This window comes from Oryza sativa, chromosome 5 (assembly GCF_034140825.1).
Source record: "Oryza sativa Japonica Group chromosome 5, ASM3414082v1".
Classification (NCBI taxonomy): Eukaryota; Viridiplantae; Streptophyta; class Magnoliopsida; order Poales; family Poaceae; genus Oryza; species Oryza sativa.
The window spans coordinates 5,804,291-5,824,046 of record NC_089039.1 but is presented as its reverse complement, the minus strand read 5'-3'; the positions used below and the strand labels follow the sequence as shown (position 1 = coordinate 5,824,046).

The window sequence follows — 19,756 nt, the reverse complement described above, 5'->3', positions numbered from 1 at the left end:
GCACTCAGAATACTTGGGTTTATTCAAGAAATTAGTTTCTTTTTTAAAATTTAAGTATATGATTATTTTAAAAAAATCGTATGTTTTGCGGTAAAGAAATTCATATTAAGTATAAAGTTTGAATACTGCTTGATCAGCTACAAGACAGCAGCAAGTAATTCTTTTTACACGATGCAATGGTCAGCCTCTGCTTGATCCCACCTGGACATACATTCCCAATTGGAAGAGTAGCTAAGATACAAAAACCACAGAAGAGGAGCTAATTTGTCACTTTGCCATGCTAATCATATTCAGTGTCTTCTCTTCTACTTCTACATTCCAGGGGTGAAAAACCAGATACTGTCAATGATCAAGGTTCAGGTCAATAATGATGGGAAAGCGGATCAAGGACCGTGGTCAAACCGTGCAAATTTCTAGTCTTGTGCAACAGAACGGAACATTCGTTTTAGTTTCAGAAACAGAACATTTGTTCATTTCTTTTCAGCTTTCTACCCTATCTACTTCAGAGGATCAACGGGAAGAGGTGGTGTTTTCTAGAGAATCACAACAGGTTTTCGACTGACAAAAGTGATCATTTGAAAAAAATACCATAGCAAATGTTCAAGATTACCATATAGCCGAAAACAAGCCGAAAAGAACCTTGATACTTACAGTACTTTCTAGTGTTGCAATAGTTTTATTTGTTGACATAATCATAAAAAAAAGTGATGCTTTCTATCACTAATGTAAGCATTGAACATAACAGATTAACATATAAAGTCATGCAAGAACTGGACCTTCAGAAGAAATGCTAAAATATGAATGCATGCTCTTGATGATCAGCTATTATTTTTTTTTCTGAGATACTATAAAGGTTATTCCTGCTCTGTTGAAAAAAAAAATCTATTACACCATCAGTCCATCATAGTCGGAAACTACGTAGCAGAATTTTCCAAATATGAAATTTTCTGCAGAATAAATGAATATATAAAATAACTGTAAGCACCGGAGAAGCTCGAAAACTCAAGAGGCACAATCCAGATGCATGGATGGAACACAATCAGGAGAAATCAAACCTCAAACTTACACGACAGGTTTGCTGACATGAAGCTCTGCCCTGAAGGTAAGCATCAGGCACAATATTTATCCAAAGAGGATTTTTTTGGCAACATTCAGAAGTCAAGTGATTTTACTTTTCCTAGTTTCTACATTACCATTACCAGGGCAATACTAATACTAATAAACTTCTTGAGACACATAATACGAATATATGATCAAGACGATACATTTGACTGTCCACAATTTAGACAGCATCAAAAGTCACCCAATCATCAGCATGCATTGCTTCTTATAGAGGATCTCAGTAGCAGCATTCAGAACTCAAGCCTCGACATTGTCACTGCAAAGAATAAATTAAAACAAAACAGCCCTTCAGTAGCATGATTATAGTACAGGAATCAAAGTTTTTTCGATTGGGTCAATTATGGAGATATTATGTTCAAATCAAGGAACTGAAGCTATCTACATTTACAAACATGACAAAATAAAAAGGAAAATGAAGCATCAACGCAAGGTCCCAATGCCCCATATCTTTAGAGGATACACAACAGAGCTGAGTATCTTTGCACCAAGAGAGAATAGATTTTCAACAACAAATGAAACACAGAAGGAAGCAAAGAGGAAGGAAAAAAGGAAAAAGAAAAGGGATGGACAAAAACATAGGGAACTACTCAAGACATGATTTGTGTGACCAAAATTCGAACCAGACTTGCGCTTCAGCTCTTTCCATGCTATTGACTCATCGATCATCGCGATACTGCCAATTTAGCCATGGACATGATACTGCTTGAGATAGCATTAAGACTATCCAGACACCAGATAGATGCACAAGTTGGGGAACAATATTTTGTTTTGAGGAACATTTAATAGCTTGTGTTTTAATATCCTAATGGTGAGTTTGGTTTGATCTTTCGGGCTGCCTTAAACCAAATGGTTTAGGAGGCAAATCAGGTGAGGATAGGTATTAGGTAACAAACATGCCAAGTCATGTGACAAGGGGTACATCAGCAAATCGACAGAACTGGTAACAGTCAACTTCGCATTTGGTTAAAAACTGGAGGATTGAGGAACTAGACATCATTGATCAATGAATCATAAGTTCTACAAGATGGGAGTAGACCATATAACAAAGCAATGCTCTAACTTCCAAGGAACCAAAGCCGCCTCTTTATGTGTACTTAGATAATCCCAAAGGTTCACAAGTGCACATGATGAATACTCATAGTGCTGACCGATCTAAGCTTTGGAAAGGACTGAAGAAACAAGATTTCAGCTGACTGGACCCTAGCTTTAGGGAGGAAGGCAGTTGAGGACTACCTCATTGCAGTTAAATGAAAACTTATTTTAATAAAAAGAACAATTGCAGTTAAGGAATGATTACAGTTGTATGATATTGCAATTCAAGCAGCTGTGCAGTTAATTTTTATAAGAAATCTCCTCCCAGACCAAGTCACTTGATAATCGTTGCCACTGCATCACAGTTCAGCTTACCGAGAAGATGGTAATTTGACATGCATTTAGTGAGAACGGTTCATTACTGTGGATTGCATGCGAAACTCTTAATGGAAAAAACAGTGTATATACGCACGTCATCATGACCCACCTTCACCATCTTGAAGAAAAGCCAAATGCCCAAAAGCAACCTACATGGCAATAAACCATATAGATTTAGCACTATTGGATAATAAGAACACACAACAGTTTGATTCACATCGTAAAGCATACCACTAAGATGGCTTAATTTCTTTTGCTCCTCGTTCTTTCAAAATGCTGTAAAATATTTTCATTTTTAATCCCTGCCAAAATCTCTGTCTCAACACAACATAACATCGTGTCACTCAACCAGTCACCACTTCTGTTATCACAAAAGTCTTCCTCAAAGATGTTCCTTGCTGAGAAGGCTCTTTTAGTTGTTGGTGTTGCTACTGGCAAAACCAATAACAATTCAATGAGTCGATAAACCAGTGGGAATGCTACATGCATTTCAGTTTGGACCATCTTCAGGGCCAGAGTTGCAAGATCATTGCAGCTTGAAAAATCAGCAGTATTTCTGACATGGATAATGAACATGTGAAGTTGTTCTCTGAGAATTTCACGATCAGTCATTGAGAAATCAGCAGAGTAAATATCAGCAAGACTGAGAAGCATGTCCACATCAAATTGGGAGAAAGAGTCATCTGGATCAAAGCAAGCAAAACATCTCAATAGATCCATAAAAGTCTTACTGAACCTATTGTTCATATCAGAAGTTACCAAGTCAATCAAAGCAATGAAAGTCTCAACGTAATACTGCTGATGACAAGTAACAACTAGCCCCCTATGCCTCGAGCGTCCCCTAACTGGTATGCTATCATCCATACTTGGCACCGGAATAGACTTCAGAATACAAAATCTCTTTACTTCTTCTAAAAGGTCAACCCACTGATTCTCCTTTAAGTCTTGCAAAATATTTTTCACAGAAGTGATCAACTCCAATGGGTTCACAATGTATTTACCTTTACGTTCCAGCAGACATGACAAATCATCAGTCCAGATCAATACACGTATCATTAGATGCAAGACAAACACAAATTCAAAGCTCTCCATTTGTTCTATCATATCTGATGGTATACTTCCTGGTTCAGGATAAATACCCTTGTCGCACATAGTCACTAGTGTATCCAACACTACATCCCACATTGTAAGTAGATTGAGTAAAGTTGTACTGTACGAGCCCCAACGTGTATGAGCAGGACCTGAAAGGTCATTCTCTGGGTGCATTCCAATTTTAGGTAGAGCATCACCTCTGACTATTTTTTCCCTAATCTTTCCATATAGCTCTTGAAGCATTGCATCCTTGGTTCTGCAAGAATCACCCACTGCCCTAACAATCTTATCGACATAATAGAGGAAATCACCAACAACTTTATTGCTCCGTGCAATGGATACAACCGCCAACTGGAACCGGTTGGCAAAACAGTGGATATAATAAGCGTGTGGATTTTCCTTCAGAATTATTGACTTCAGCTCATCAAATTCTTCTCGCATATTTGAGGCTACATTGTATCCTTGCCCTCTTAGTTTAGAAATAGATAGACCAAGACGAGCAAACAAACCATCCAAAGCTAACTTCATCAAAGGTCCTGTATCACCAGTAGTATACTCCACTCCAATTAATCTTTCAATAACCTGCCCTTGGCGGTTAACAAACCTCACAATAACAGACATTCTATCCACCATCAGTGTATCGTGAGGCGTATCAATAAGTACCGAGAAATAACCATCTCCAATCTCATCAACAATGACCTGTGTGGTCATTTCTACACATGATTTTACGAAAATAGCTTGCATCTCTGGAGAAGTCATTTCATTGAAAACAACAGCATGTTCCTTAAATGCATGGTCAACAGACTCAGAAAAACTTCTTAACCAGTCAAGCATCTCCAGAAAATTTCCTTTATTTCCAAGAATGGCTTCAGGTCCACAAAAGGCAATACCCAACTTCAGATGAAGTCTTGCAACATCCAAAATAGCATTCATGCAAGGTCTCTCAGGAGTTGCGATTCGTCTTGATGTTTTGAAATCCTCACAACGCCGCCTTGCATTATTGTGAATACTGTTAACTCCACCAACATGCCCGGCAAAGGATTCTGATGCTTTCTTCCAGTTTTGGAAACCAGATTTCGAGAAGACATCACTCCCAGATTTACCAACCCCAGGCTTCTTAAAGAGATAACAGTAAAAACAATAGGCTGCATCTTTCTCCACACTGTATTCCAATCAATCAAACCTCTTGAACCACGCTTCGATAAAACTCCTTGAACCATCTCCCTGCTGCTTCCTAGGAAATTTGTGACCGGCTGGTTGACATGGACCCATAAGCAGATATTTTGTTCTCACCTGATCTCTGATTCCCACATCATATTCCTCAATAGGCCTACGGAGGCCTGGATCAGCAACAACATCATCCAGATTAAGAACAATACCTACACGAGGTTTCTTTGCTACCTCTGCTTTAGGATTCTCATCTTCTGCTACATCCCCTTTGGTCCCAGAAGTTTTTTTTATAGGTTTAAAGTACCTTTCCATTCCTATCAAAATAATTTTGATACTTTTAGGGAAACAAAGGAATGCAAGAAGCAAATTACTTAACGAGTTGATGGGGTGGCAACTTAATTAAAATTCAGGGACCACTGACGTTAACAACCAATTCATCTAAAAACCGTACTTGTATAATTTAGCAAAATGAAGAAAAAAAATCATATATAAACAAAAAGGTCTAATAGTTGTACTAGAAAGTAATTCACTTCAGAACATATGAATATCTTTTTTTAATCTATGGAACAGATGAAACTATAAAAGTATTAACATAAAGTATCAGAGTTTCCATAAACACAGCACTATAAACAGCATTCTACAATACAATAAACATCAGATCCCCTAGCTTCAGGACCATTATGACGTTGATCTGCTAATGACATATCCAATCGATTACGGGAAACATTAGACTCACATTTTCTAGAAAATAAATATATAACTATTCGTATTAATCTGCTTCCAAATGAGGTATGTTTTCACACAAGATGTTTATTCTTCAATGAAGGACTATTTATTATAATACCCCAATGATACAATAAAAATGTCACCAAGCGGTATAGGTCTGAATGTATTGATGTGCCTGCGAGAGAGTAATTAATTCGGTATGATTTGCGCACTCATTCTGCAGATGGGGAAGAACTAACCTGCTTAATCTGATCCTTCGAAATCAAGAAATGGCTTGGATCATCTGAAATCCACCCAGCGGATTTGGAAGCAACTCCAGGGGATCTGCACAACCACAATCACAAACGACCAAATCCATCATCTTCCATGGCAAGTTAACAGCGACATCCGATTGGGACCATTGATTAAAAAGAAAGAAAGAAAGAAAGAGAGAAAGAAAAGAAAGCCATTTTTACAACTGAACTGACCTCCTCCTCTTGTGCCTCTGCTAGTGATCGCCGGCGATGAATGCGTCGGTGGACGGCAGCGCAGCAGTGAGCAGTTAGGGTTCTTGGCGTTGGGGCTTTCAATAGCGCGGGAGCCGCGCCCTTTCCCCTCCCCAATGCGCGCTAGAATTTCCCGCCTCGAGAAGAGAGAGAGGTGGAGAAGAAGCCGAGGAGACGGCTCACCAATGGGCTATTGGGCCGATAATATTCTGGGCTTCTTTTTGGGTCGAGAATATTTTGGGCTTAAGGGCCCAATTCGTTCTTCGTTTCGGCCCGCTTTTAGTCCGCAGCTTACACTTGTTTCGTCTCATCTCTCGTGTCCCCTCACTTCGCTGCAAAACCCTACCGTCGCCGCCGCCCCCGCAGCTATGACGTCATCGCCGGCGGCGAGGCGCCGGCCGCCGGGTCCGCTGGCGCTGGGGCTGGAGTCGTCGGCGAACAAGATCGGCATCGGCGTCGTCTCCCTCTCGGGGGAGATCCTCTCCAACCCGCGTCACACCTACGTCACCCCGCCGGGGCACGGCTTCCTGCCGCGGGAGACGGCGCACCACCACCTCGCCCACCTCCTCCCGCTCCTCCGCGCGGCGCTGGGCGAGGCCGGGGTGACCCCCGCCGACCTCGCCTGCGTGTGCTACACCAAGGGGCCCGGGATGGGCGCGCCGCTCCAGGTCGCCGCCGCCGCGGCGCGCGCGCTCTCGCTGCTCTGGGGGAAGCCGCTCGTCGGCGTGAACCACTGCGTCGCGCACGTCGAGATGGGCCGCGCGGTCACCGGCGCCGTCGACCCCGTCGTGCTCTACGTCTCCGGCGGGAACACGCAGGTCATCGCGTACAGCGAAGGGAGGTACAGGATCTTCGGCGAGACCATCGACATCGCGGTGGGGAACTGCCTCGATCGCTTTGCCAGGGTGCTTGAGCTGTCCAATGATCCTAGCCCTGGGTATAACATCGAGCAGGTAATGTGTTCGATCAAATGCCGACTTGATATTTCCTACCTCCCGTCTGATGTTGCTATGGCTGTAGCTGCCTGTCAGTATGTGCAACTTTACTTTGATTTAATTTCTGCCATTTTGATTAAATCAATGCACCACTTTCATGGATATGCCATTGAAGTGCTGTTGAATTGGTGATTGAAATGGCCTAAATTGTGGTGACTAGTGTGGATAAAGTAGGAACAGGATGATTAGATAGTAGGAATTGTTATGGAGGATTTCTGCTCTCTGTGAGGTGTTCATCGATCCTAGGTCCAGGCTACCATTGAGAAGTTGACCTATTCATTGGAATGGTTAAACTTTTCAACTCTAAGTTGCTAATAGGTTGCACCCATATGAGCCCAGTGTATAGGATGGAATGATGGGGTATGTTTGGTTGAATGGATTGTACAGCCTTTTTTTTTGGCACATCCAACCTTGTAACATGTGTCCAGAGTGATCATGTTGCAGCATTTCCCGTTGTTTTATTCAGTCTATGCAATCACTTGTGCTTCTTCTCCTTTACACAAAGTAGCTCATGCGGGCCATCAGACATTGTCTTAGTACTTTCAAGGTAACTAAAAAACCAACCGAAATGTAATCCTTTTTGACTAAAAGCAAAAATAGGCATGTTTTCAATTTACAGTTAGGATTACTATATTCATGATTGTTTAGCACTTGAAGCTCTAAAACTGGTATGGGATCATATATGGCTTCATCCTGAGATGGTGCAAGCTAAGCTGCCTTTTTAGATGCACTTTGTCTGGTCAACTATATGAAGTTGTCACAAATGTGCATAGATGTTGTTTGGTTGCCTGTATGAGCTAATTTATGTGAGTGAGAAGGAGCACAAGTTATTAAATACGTGTCAATAACTTGTGCACAATAGGAGAATGTAGCCATACGTGATGATACTACATAAAAGAAATGGACTGTATGAAGCCTGCATAGTTCACATGTTCTTATGGCCTGTACAATATTTTCAACCAGAAACATTGTACACTTAGCCTGCGTTCTATACTACATTTTCCCAACTTCTGCTCCCCCGTTTTCCACGCGCACGCTTCCCAAACTGCTAAATGGTGTGCTTTTTACAAAATCCATGTTGATCCATTTTCAAGTTTTTAGCTAATACTTAATTAATCATGCGCTAATCTGTCACTTTGTTTTGCGTGCCGGGGGAAGGGTTCCCAAGTCCCCCCAATCGAACACAGCTAGGCTGTGTTTAGGAGTAGTTGGGAACTTCTCTTCCCCGCACGAAAACGATTAACATGGTTTTTTTTAAAACAACTTTACAATAGATTTTTTTTCGCAAAAAACGCACAGTTTAGCAGTTCGGGAATCGTGCACACGGAAAACGAAGGAGTAGAAGATGAGAAAGTGTAGTATTGAACACAGCCCAATCTATCTTGCCCCTACTACAAGCACCACAAATCAATAATTCTCTGGTACCTGTTCTAGCTGAGCTCAATGTGTTCTGCTAACTGGTGTATAGCTTCCTTTAATAGTGTTCAGAAGGATAATTGATATTAGTGTGGATAATATTTGGTGTTTGGATTGATTCAATATTATCCATCTTTCTAATGACTACCCCCTCCGGTTCCATAATTCTTGACGTTTTGGACATTGACACGGCCTCCAAAATATATCTTCGACTATGTTTTTCTATTATATTATATACAATAAATATATTTTTATTTTTATTATAGTACTTTGTAAGACAAGATATGTTGTTCTAGTGTCTTTAAACTAAAGATTTTAAAAGTATTGATAGTCAAAGTTAAAAAAGTTTGACCTCGACCTTGTCCAAAACGTCAAGAAGTATAGAACTAGAGGGAATAAGTGGTTTCTTGATATAACATTGATTGGAGAGATCTTACATTTAAGCTTTGTTCTTTTCTCATTATATTGGTTGTCCTGGTATTCTATCAACACTCACGTCTACATCCATTTGCCTGTCCTAGATTTACATGATGTCCCCTAAATTTATGCAGACCATTAGAATAAAAGTTATGTTCCATGGAACATCATTTTTTTAAAAGAAAAAATTAGTATGTCTAAAATTTAATCATTACTAGATATTAGGCTGACATAATCATGGTATGTTTGGTAATAATGAAGCCTGCTTTAGCTTATTTGGAGTGTTCACTATTAAGATGGTATGAAAAGCCCATGTAGCTCCTTATTTGTTTGGCCCAAGCTTCAACTTCAACTTGGGGCTATAGGTTACTTCAACCTGAAGCTTGCCCAAACAGTTGGGAGCTTTATGGACTATTCCTTCTTGTTCACTGCTGCTGCTACTCCCTTTCCTGGCATGTATACTGCTGCTGCTACTCCCTTTCCTGGCCTGTATAATCTGACAATTCAGGCCAACCTTCTCTAAAGGCATGTTGCAGCTGTCTGTGTGCAGACATCTCAGATACTCTTGACCATTATTGAGACTTAGAGGCAGAATTATGTATTTATTATTTTTCTCCACATGAGTCGTAAAGGATAATCGTGATGAAATTGTCTGTGTTCTGCCTGTGCCTTCAATAGTTGAATTGTGTATGAAAATCAGTTCTATTTTTGTAAAGAATTCTTGTCACAAATTTGCATTTTACAAATATCCACTCATGCCATTTTATTTAGCAAAGTAAGCACAAATAACATGCATGCAGTAGCTCCATTCTATTTCTAAATAACTTTAAAGTGTTAGAATGCTTGGTAACGTTAAGCCTTATTCAGTATACTCGGTAACGTTATGGCCATCAGCCTCAAAGAAAAATCTTGATCAAGTTGTGTCGGTCTATATTTCATTCATTGCCTCTTCTATTGCTTGTGTGATGTGCAGAAGTACATTGATAAACTGTACTGTACTCTGTATTAACTTATAAGTCACCTTTCTTGTTTTAGCAGTTTAACATATTTAGAAAATGAAGCTTCCCATTTGTGTCAAACCTGTTCTACTAGCTCCTTTTACATTTTTTTAAGAAAAAAATTATCTTTACCATTGCGATTTTCTACCACGTACCCAATCCTTTTCCCTGATTCATGCTTATCCAATGTATTATATGTCTTTCCTTGTTCAGCTTGCGAAGAAGGGAGAGAAGTTCATTGATCTCCCTTATGTTGTAAAGGGTATGGACGTGTCATTTAGTGGCATACTGAGCTTCATTGAAGCTACAGCAATTGAGAAGCTTAAAAATAATGAGTGCACGCCTGCAGATCTATGCTACTCATTGCAGGTACATGTGTGTCGCAACTAACATAAATAGTAACGTTGTTGTAATTCTAGTTAATATTCTTGTCCTGGAATATGTTCTAGTTAAGTATACAGATGAATATGCTATTCTAATTAAGATTCATAATGGCCAATTGTCCAGGAAACTCTCTTTGCTATGCTTGTTGAAATCACTGAGCGTGCCATGGCACATTGTGATTCGAAGGATGTTCTTATTGTTGGTGGTGTTGGGTGCAATGAACGTTTGCAAGAGATGATGAGGATAATGTGTTCAGAAAGAGGGGGTAGGCTGTTCGCAACCGATGATCGATACTGTATTGACAACGGGGCAATGATTGCATACACTGGTTTACTGGCATACGCACATGGCATGACCACTCCCCTAGAGGAGTCCACTTTTACTCAAAGATTCCGAACGGACGAAGTTCATGCAATCTGGAGGGAGAAGGAGATGCCAGTGTTAACTAACATCCGTGCCCATGCAATGGCTGAAGTATCCAAAGATGAAGCTTCCGTTCCGACTCCAATTGCTGTAGATTCATGAGGTACAATTGATGTTTCCTAATATGTTTTGCTGTTTTCATTTTCTTATGATAGTTAATGTAGTTAGTATTAACTGTTTAGGACTAATAATTTTGGGACAAACGAAATGACATTTAATTTTCTTGTGGTGAATTCAATTGCTGTTTTACATGGGTTTATTTGACATGAACATGATGCCACTGGTTTTTGGCAAACATTGTGATGGCACTTGTGATATTTTTACTGGGAAATAAATTGAAAGGCTTACCCTGGAATAGGTTTGGAATAGGTTTGCTAGTACAGGAAGGAATGCCTGCAATAGTTTTTGTGAGTCCAGAAGGCTGTTTGACACGAAACCCATTTACCTATTTTCCCCCCTCATTTGGGCCTTGTTGCAAAAACAGAAGGAAAGAAAAAGCGTGGCAATTTCTAATTACTAACATATGCTATTTATTCAGTTAATACTTACTATGCATTTTCTCCCATGTACCAGGTAATTCTTGTTCTTTTCCTTCCTATCCAAGGAAATAGAATACTTGGAAAGGAAGCCAGAGTCCAGAGACATGTACTTCGGTTGATGATACGAAAGCCTTTGTGGCGGCACATGGGAAGTTTCTTGTACTGCTGTGTGGGGTTAACCTGGTGAAAGATTTGGATCATCGGCAACCTCGTAACACTTATGTATTTCATGTTGTATCTCTCAATAGATGAACCATGATTAAACAAACCACACCGTCTATTTGGTCAGTTAAGCCCTACTCCCTTTTATGTGATCCATTCATTTGATGTAAAAGCGATTCCTGCTGCTAATTTCACTCCCATGCTGTACCTCCTAGGGTGTGTTTAGTTCACGCTAAAATTGAAAGTTTGGTTGAAATTGGAACGATGTGACGGAAAAGTTGAAAGTTTCGTGTCTGTAGGAAAGTTTTATGTGATGGAAAAGTTTGAAGTTTGAAGGAAAAGTTTGACACTAAACTCGACCTTATAACATCATGAACAGTATCTACTATCTGTATATATGATTCCCAATCATTGAGGTTGGGGATTTTTTTTTTTTTCAAAAAACCGAGTCCAACAGAATCGCTAGCGATTCTTCGTTCTTCACTAACGCGGAGAAAAAGGTGATTTCTAGTTTGTAGGGGGCTCATTTTTTACTTTTTTAATTTCAATTTTTGGCCATCACCAAGAGATGGAGATACTAATTATTTTTTACACCTAAAATTCTATTTAGGTTTCCTAAAAACTAAAATTTAGCTTGCTATTGGTGATGCTCTTTAACTTAGCTTCGTTTTGGATGGATGGATGGATATATCAAAGGAAAAAGTACACCCAAGGTCCCTTAACTTGTCATCGAGATACAAAATCATCCCCCAATCGCAAAACCAGATACCGGGCATCCCTTAACTATCAAAACCATTCGCTTTAGGTCCTTTGGTGGTTTTGAACCTAGTTTTGTCCGACGTGGTGGCTGAGTCAGCATGGGACCCACGTGGGCCCCACATGCTAGAGTGCCACATCATCTATCCCTTCCTCTTCTCTCGGTTTTCTCCTAGGCAGGCTGACCGGCGTGTTGGGGAGGAAGTCGACGGGGCGAGACGGGAGAGGAGGAGGATCGGCGGCGGTGGCCGGCGACCGGCGATGCGGCGGCGGCCACGCAGGAGCAGGTGGGTCGGTGGAGCGGACAGGTGACGACCATCATCTCCGAGCAGTTCCCGCCGGACGTCGACGCAAGCATCGCCACGTTCCGGGTCGACTCCGACGTCGTCTCGCTCAACGGGAGGGAGGCGCTGCAGGCGGACGCCGAGGCGGGGCGCGACGGTCGAGTCCACGCCGTCATCCGCTGCTCCGCGTCAACCTCCACCACGGGCGGCGGCGCGGCGCGCTCCGGCGTGTCCCGAGCGTACGGCGCGTCCAACGCCATGACGCCGCGCGCCTCCAACCTCACCGGCGTGGAGATCTACTCGCCGGTGGAGATGAAGTGGAAGGAGAGGAGCGGCACGGCGAAGACGGCGAAGATGGCGAAGCGGCGCGGCGGTTGGGAAAACGACGCGACGAGGATGGCGGCGGGCGAGCAGGAGCGGCAGGCCTCGCAGGTGCTTGGTGAGGGTGCTCGTCGGCATCCCGGTCTTGATCCAGATCTCCGTCTGCGAGGCAGCGAGGACGTTGTCCAGGAGGACTGTCGTCGGCGGCGGCGGCACCGCCGCGACGCTAGGTCTAGCGGGCTGCCTCGCCTCGCCGCCACCGCCAAGCCGACGAGCTCGCCGCCTCCCCGCGCCTCCGCCGGCTGCGCGTGTGGCTCCAGCTCCGCCGCCGCGGTCGCCCGCCGCTCCTCCTCATCGGCGAGCACGGAGAGGAGGCTGACGCCGCCGCCTTGCTCCTCGTTGGCGAGCACGGAGAGGAGGCTGACGCCGCCACCTTGCTCCCCCCGCCGCCCGCCGCCGCCGCCTTGCTCCTCCTCGTCGGCGAGCACGAAGAGGAGGCTGACGCCGCCGCCGCCTTCCTCCCCACCCGTCAGCCGGCGCCGCCGTCCTGCCCGTTGCCCCAGAGAGAAGAAGAGAGAGAGAGAGAAGAGGAAAGGAGAGAAGAGGGGAAAGAAAGAGGAGGCTGACCTGGACAGGCTGACATGTGGGGCCCACGTGGGTCCAACGCTGACTCAGCAGCTACGTAGGATAAAACCGGGATCAAAACCGCAGAGGACCTGTTGTGACCGGTTTTGTTTAGTTAAGTGACCTCGCATATCTGTTTTGCTGATTGAGGATGTTTTTTTATCCCGATGACAAGTTGAGGGACCTTCGGTGTACTTTTTCCTATATCAAACTATCAATTCTGGCCCATCCTAGGATCGTATGAGGCCCATCCCAATAAGGCCTTAATTTTTTCTTTTCCCAATGTACATACAAGCAGCCATGCAAATCGCATTGAATGAAAACCACTTTGGGCATGTAGGGATGTACGGTATGTATGTACACGGTGCGAACGCGTTAACAGGGGAGCGCGTTAACAGGAGAGCGTCTAGTATTTTAATACTTTATTTTGATTTTCGTGGGAGGTGACGTGGGCGCTTACCGTGCAGCAGCTTGTAGGGGAAGCCAATCAAAGCCAGCTAGGAAGTAGGACCTCTGCCAGATGGGGCCCACCAGCTGTCCGGGGATAGCTTGGTTTGCAAGGAAGCTCCCGTGCCCATATAGCGGAAGAAAGCACTATTCTCTTCTTGTGCCACACCCTTCAAAAAGTGCTCTCTCTCAAATTTAACTCCCTCCCCAATTTCTTCTCCATCTCTTTAGATCTCTCCCCTCTTCGATCAAATTAAGCCTCTCAGTCTCATCAGATCGAGCTCAACCAAGGTTGGTTTATTGGTTTGGTTATTAGTTGGCCATCGATGATTAGTTTCAGTTCCCCTTCTCTCCTGCTGCTTGCTGTGATTAATTAATTTGCTTCATCCACGTCTTGATCGATGTGTAATGTCCGTGCTGCCATAGTGCCATGCCATGTCTCTTGTATGTGTGTGTGTGTGTGTGTTTGAATCGCATTTTGAATTTCATTTGCGCGCCTTTTAATCCCTCCCAGATCTTGCTGATAAGAAGCGGTTTTTCCTTTCGTTCTTTTTTTATTTTTTTTCCTGATCGTTGCATGCTCTCTCCGTATAAAAAAAAGAATTGAGGATACGACACAACCTAGTGTGTCCAAATTCGTTATGTTAAGTTGTATCTCTTCCTTAATTTAGGTATTTCTTAGATAGAGGGAGTAGATTGTACTCTCTGTTAAAAAAGCCAAGTTAGGAGGGGATGCGATCCCTTCTAATATAATGAATTTGGATAGTTTTATGACTCTTTTGGGTTTTTTTTTGACGGAGGCAGTAGTAGTTTATAAAGTTTAAGGTCCTTATTTTTTTCTTATACTTGCTTATAATTTAAATTTTTGACTTTAAATTTGGGATTAATTTTAGGGTGTTTTCATCGAAGTTTATTTTCCAGTCTTTACTTTTAGATCGCTAAAAACACGTATAGAAAATTTTCATTTATAAATTATTTTTCGTTTGTAAATATGCCATTTCTGGGTCCGTAATTCTTCGATAAATAAATGTTGCTTTCTTGCGAAGCAATAAATCTTTTGTACTGTAACGCACGCTAGCGGCCAGTTCGGAATTTAGGCAGTGAACAGGTCCATTAGTCACGAATTTTTAGCATATGTTTAAGTTTGTTAACTGAATTCGAACCATTTTTACACTCCATAACATTATAAATTTTAATTTCGATTTAGTACCATAGAGGTGATTGTCAGAGAGAGAGAGAGATACATGAGATGGAGCGCATCTGCGCATGCACCTGAGCCATAGGGATGCAGGTGGGCCAGGGTTCAAAATTAAACTTTGATTTGGCCCTCTCTTTTGGGGCACGAAGATAATTTGAAATTTGAACAAACTTTGGTCAATTTTTTTTTCTAAAAAAAATGCTAAACATTTACAAAAGATGAAAGATTCTGAAATTTTCATTCCAAAATTTTCAACCCTTAAGTGGGCCAGTCCACTATACCTGATGACCTGCTGACGGTTTCCCTTAACTCGTGAGTTGCACGAATTAATTGAATTCCGCCCTCTCTGGTGTATATAAATGGATCCAAGCAATAATCAACCTGATTTATCATTTCACATTTTTACTACTAACTAATACACGATCCACGTATATGAATGGGCGCAGGGTCGATCCAAGCAAGAATGAGCAGCGACGGCGCCTCTGGAAGCATTGGAATGAAGCACGACGACGGCGATCACCGGCCGAGCACCGGAGCGTCGTCGCGGCGGTGCCCCAGCTGCGGCCACGACCCTGACTGCAACAAGCCGGTAGGTGCACGCATGCATTGCTACAATCAATTAACCAACATGAGGCTTGTGATTGTTTGTTCTTGATTACTGCAATAATGGATTCGATCGACCTCTCTTCGATCTGATGTTAGTTAATTAGTTAATTACTGTATCAAATGCATTTTGCAGTTCGACATGGTTGGGATGCCTGCCGGCGTCAGGTTCGATCCGACGGACCAGGAGCTGATTGAGCACCTGGAGGCCAAGGTGAAGGATGGCGGCTCAACATCGCACCCTCTCATCGATGAGTTCATACACACCATTCAAGGAGAAGATGGCATCTGCTACACACATCCTGAGAACCTGCCCGGTTTGTGAAATCTCGATCACATATATCATTTTGGTGTGCTGCGTGTTTAATTTTGTTTCCTTAAGATGGCAAAGTCAACTTGAATTTGACTTTATAATGGAAGCTGCATGGTAGCCTGGTTGGATAGCTGTAAAAATGTTATGTCGGCATGGAGTAATCCAAATGTAAATTTACTTGCTAGATATATGTGTTTAGATCACAGCTATATGGAGTATGTCGGTATGGTAGGAGAAGTCAAAAGAAAGTTGATTAGTTCGATTCAGTGTACTTCATAACTTAGCTAGTGAGAGAAACTTTTGGATATTATGTTAACTATTAATGAGCTGTATTGTGAATGTCGGTTTGTGATTTAGTCGGTTAGCATTAGGCTCTAAATATGAATGTAAAGGTAACCTTATCGACCAGATTAATTAAAAGATAGTACTATATTTTCCAGCTCCAGTGTTATTTGCATGTGTGAATTCTCTCCTAGGATATAGCCAACCAGCATAGTGATACAACATTTATATATTGTCGAATTGAAACCCTTTTCCTAACTATTTAGATTGCATGCATTTACTAAACAAGGCACGCCAACTTATGTTGATAAATTTCCCTTTCAAGATTGTTGTGCATAGAGATACCAACTGCCTATATAGGCCTTGGCTGTGCATAGAGATACCAACTGCCTATATATGCAAGATTGTTGTCCCTGAATATTTTTAGTTTTTGTTTTTAATCACCTATCTCTCATCATGGTGGGAATTTGGTCCTTCTAAAAATTTCCAAATTGTTAGTAAGGCTTCACTCTTTAATTTCCTGATCAGATGAACTGCCACTCATCATTCTAATACATGAATCTCGACGTACTCCAAACAGAGCAAATATAGTAGCTGGCGTTGACACCACCAAATTTACAAAATCATGACTATAGTTAATGCGGCCATGTAAACATGTCGTTTCAGACTTGTTTCAAGCCCAACTTCAAAAACTTTGCACAGCATTGGATTGGATATATGAAGAGAACACATATGTATATAATATATATTAACATTGAAAAGTATATCGTCATGAAAAGTGTTCTTTTCTCATGAAGATGTAGATGAAGATAAAGATTAAGTTTTTTTTACGTAAAACGAGGTGGTATTAACGTATGATTGATTAAGTTTTAATTATTATAAACTTGAAAAATAGATTAATATGATATTTTAGAGAAACTTTCATTTAGAAAGTTTTCGTACAAAACACACCGTTTAGCAGTTTGAAAAGCGTGCTACGAAAATCTTAATCTTCATCCAACTCTTATTGGAGAAAAGAACGGGTGGTCTAGCTATAATTCGCAGGGTTTTCCGAATGTTCTAGCTACCATTGAAACTAGTGATCAAAACTACATATCGAAGGCTTTGTCGATGTCTAAAACAATAGTATATTATGTTTTTGTGACTGGAGTACTGGAGTAACTTGTATCTGTGATCACCAAAAACAGGTGTGACAAGGGATGGCCTGAGCAAGCACTTCTTCCACCGGTCAGCCAAGGCCTACCCCACTGGCACAAGGAAGCGGAGGAAGGTCCTGGCTGATCAGCAGCCTGACGACCATCCACAGGCCAGCAAGGGCAGAAATGTCGCGGCGGCGGAGACACGGTGGCACAAGACCGGCAAGACGCGGGAGATCACGGTGCGCGGCCAGCCCAAGGGCTGCAAGAAGATCCTGGTGCTCTACACCAGCTTCGGCAAGAAGCGCAAGGCGGAGAAGACCAGCTGGGTGATGCACCAGTACCACCTCGGCGAGCTGGACGACGAGAAGGAAGGGGAGCTCATCCTCTCCAAGGTCTTCTACCAGACGCAGACGCGGAGCGCCGCCGCAGCAGAGGCACCGGTAAGCTCGGGTGCTGCCATGGAGGTGCAGGGACAGCAGCAGCAAGTGCTGAAGCTGCAGGCTGATGATGGTCACTTCAGCTCAGCTCCTACCAAGAAGAGACTGCATCAGGTAACTTAGCTACTGTTTTATCTGTCAAGAGTTGAATTTGGCTGTGTTTAGTTCACACTGAAGTTTGGAAGTTTGGTTGAAATTGGAACGATGTGACTGAAAAGTTGTGTGTATGAAAGATTTGATGTGATGGAAAGTTGGAAGTTTGGAAAAAAACTTTAGAACTAAACAGGGCCTCTGTTGTATTCATTAGTTTAGTTGAAGCTGGTACCTCTCCAATACTACAGTCTTAGTCCACAAATTAATGCTGAAAATCTTTGTACATCCCCAAGAACTGTAAAATTATTCTCATGAATTAACTTCATCACACATGATACTGCAGGATGTTGTAGCACAAGTAAAAGTTGATCGGGGTCACCACTGCATGCCAGCACAACGCCAAGTCAACTTCAATTTGAAAGTAACTCCTGTGCCCACCACCAGTTCATTCCCTGTCGTTGTCGACAAACAGTTGTATTCTCCTGTGGCGCTATTCCGAAGTGAACATCTTCATGTAGGTAATTCAGTTCATATGTTTCCTCGTTTACTGAAATTGAACATCTTTGTATTTGAAACTAACTCCTCAATTCCTGGCCTAATGGCCTTTGGTCCCTAAAAAAAACCTACTCCTGAAAAGATTTCTTTTCTGATACTAAAGTAAATAATGTGTTAAATTGCTGTTACATTGCCATTCCTTGCATATATATTACTATAAATGAAATGCTTTGAGATCAGATTTCCTTCCGATAGTTCAATTGCTGTTGACTTCTGTTTCCAAGTTCTTCACCTATATATCTTGGAAAGTTACCTGAACTTTTTAGGCAGCTTCTAGTTAGAAACTTGAGTACATCAATGCTCTGTTTACTTTGTTTTTGTCGTGCTCTGTTTCCATTGAAATGATGTTGTTTTACCTTTTAGGCCTTGTTTAGTTCCAAACTTTTTTCTTCAAACTTCCAACTTTTCCGTTACATCAAACTTTTCTACACATACAAACTTTTAACTTTTCCGTCACATCATTCTAATTTCTTCAAACTTCTAATTTTGGCGTGGAACTAAATACAGCCTTAATCAGTTCAACATTACGACACTTCCATTTTACAAATTAAACCTTTTGACTTGTTTACATTCTACAGGGAAGAACTTCAATTCATCAGCCCCAAAAAGCAGATTGGCCTCACCAGCGCTGGCCTCCTGACAACCAAGATCAACATGGATAACTTCCTGGATTCACAGTAGATGAACTTAACTGGTAAATGGTTCTAGTGTTGATTTTGAAACGTACAACAGAAACTGGCTGTAATATCTTCGGCTACTGCTAGAGTGCTAGTGCTAGTAACCTATCTACTTCTGTTCTTAGCCCGTAGGGCAGTATTGTTTCTTATTGAGAATGACTGTCTATATACATGTACAAAATCTCTTATATTATGAAATAGAGGTAATATGTAGTTTTTCTGTTTATGTTTGTAGGATACTAACATCAATAAAATCAGACATGATAGATTTCTTCATCCACTTCCTGCATCTGCTCCCTGTTTCTCAATCTCTGAACTCTCCTTTTCTGACTTTTTTTTTTTTGTAAAAATATCACTTTGTTGACGAAAAATCCACGCTCGGCCGATGGTGCCGGATCTATGTTGGCGCGAACTAAGTCGACGAACACAATGGCCTGGGATATCTGTTTAGCTCCAGTGCAGGTCCAAAGGTTGATGAGATACGGACATGCCAGTCAGTTTGATCTTGAAACTGACAAGATATAAAAATAGCAGATCAATGAGCCAATCGGCTGACAATTTGATGAAGTAATTTCAACCGATGCCGATACTAGCCGATGCTGATAGGGTTTTGAGCAATCGGTTGTATGTCCAATGCAGAATCTGACGCTTGAGTAAATAATCATATAAAGGCAATCAACTGTTGTTA

General features: G+C 41.9%; 2 protein-coding genes and 1 long non-coding RNA gene across 4 annotated transcripts; 2 read left to right on the top strand and 1 right to left on the bottom strand.

The window, feature by feature from the left end:
- Positions 1–1,027: 1,027 nt before the first annotated feature.
- Positions 1,028–6,140, bottom strand: LOC107281070 (uncharacterized). Its single transcript, XR_001545967.3, has 5 exons — positions 5,988–6,140; positions 5,760–5,844; positions 2,764–5,108; positions 2,642–2,681; positions 1,028–1,378 (listed from the first exon to the last, which is right to left on the bottom strand). It is a non-coding gene; the product is annotated as an uncharacterized lncRNA (long non-coding RNA).
- A 174-nt stretch (positions 6,141–6,314) lies between these two features.
- Positions 6,315–11,546, top strand: LOC4338033 (uncharacterized). The gene is made up of 4 exons (XM_015781950.3): positions 6,315–6,958; positions 10,045–10,200; positions 10,339–10,741; positions 11,212–11,546. Exons 1-3 carry the CDS (start codon positions 6,374–6,376, stop codon positions 10,738–10,740), a joined length of 1,143 nt encoding a protein of 380 aa, XP_015637436.2. The 5' UTR covers positions 6,315–6,373; the 3' UTR covers position 10,741; positions 11,212–11,546.
- A 2,385-nt stretch (positions 11,547–13,931) lies between these two features.
- Positions 13,932–19,348, top strand: LOC4338032 (NAC domain-containing protein 73). Of its 2 annotated transcripts, none has more exons than XM_015782463.3 (6): positions 13,932–14,062; positions 15,416–15,558; positions 15,709–15,889; positions 17,355–17,857; positions 18,180–18,350; positions 18,970–19,348. In XM_015782463.3, exons 2-6 carry the CDS (start codon positions 15,433–15,435, stop codon positions 19,051–19,053), a joined length of 1,065 nt encoding a protein of 354 aa, XP_015637949.1. In that variant the 5' UTR covers positions 13,932–14,062; positions 15,416–15,432; the 3' UTR covers positions 19,054–19,348. The 2 variants fall into 2 exon arrangements, with proteins under 2 accessions (XP_015637949.1, XP_015637950.1); XM_015782464.3 differs by having other exon boundaries at positions 18,180–18,354.
- Positions 19,349–19,756: the final 408 nt, after the last annotated feature.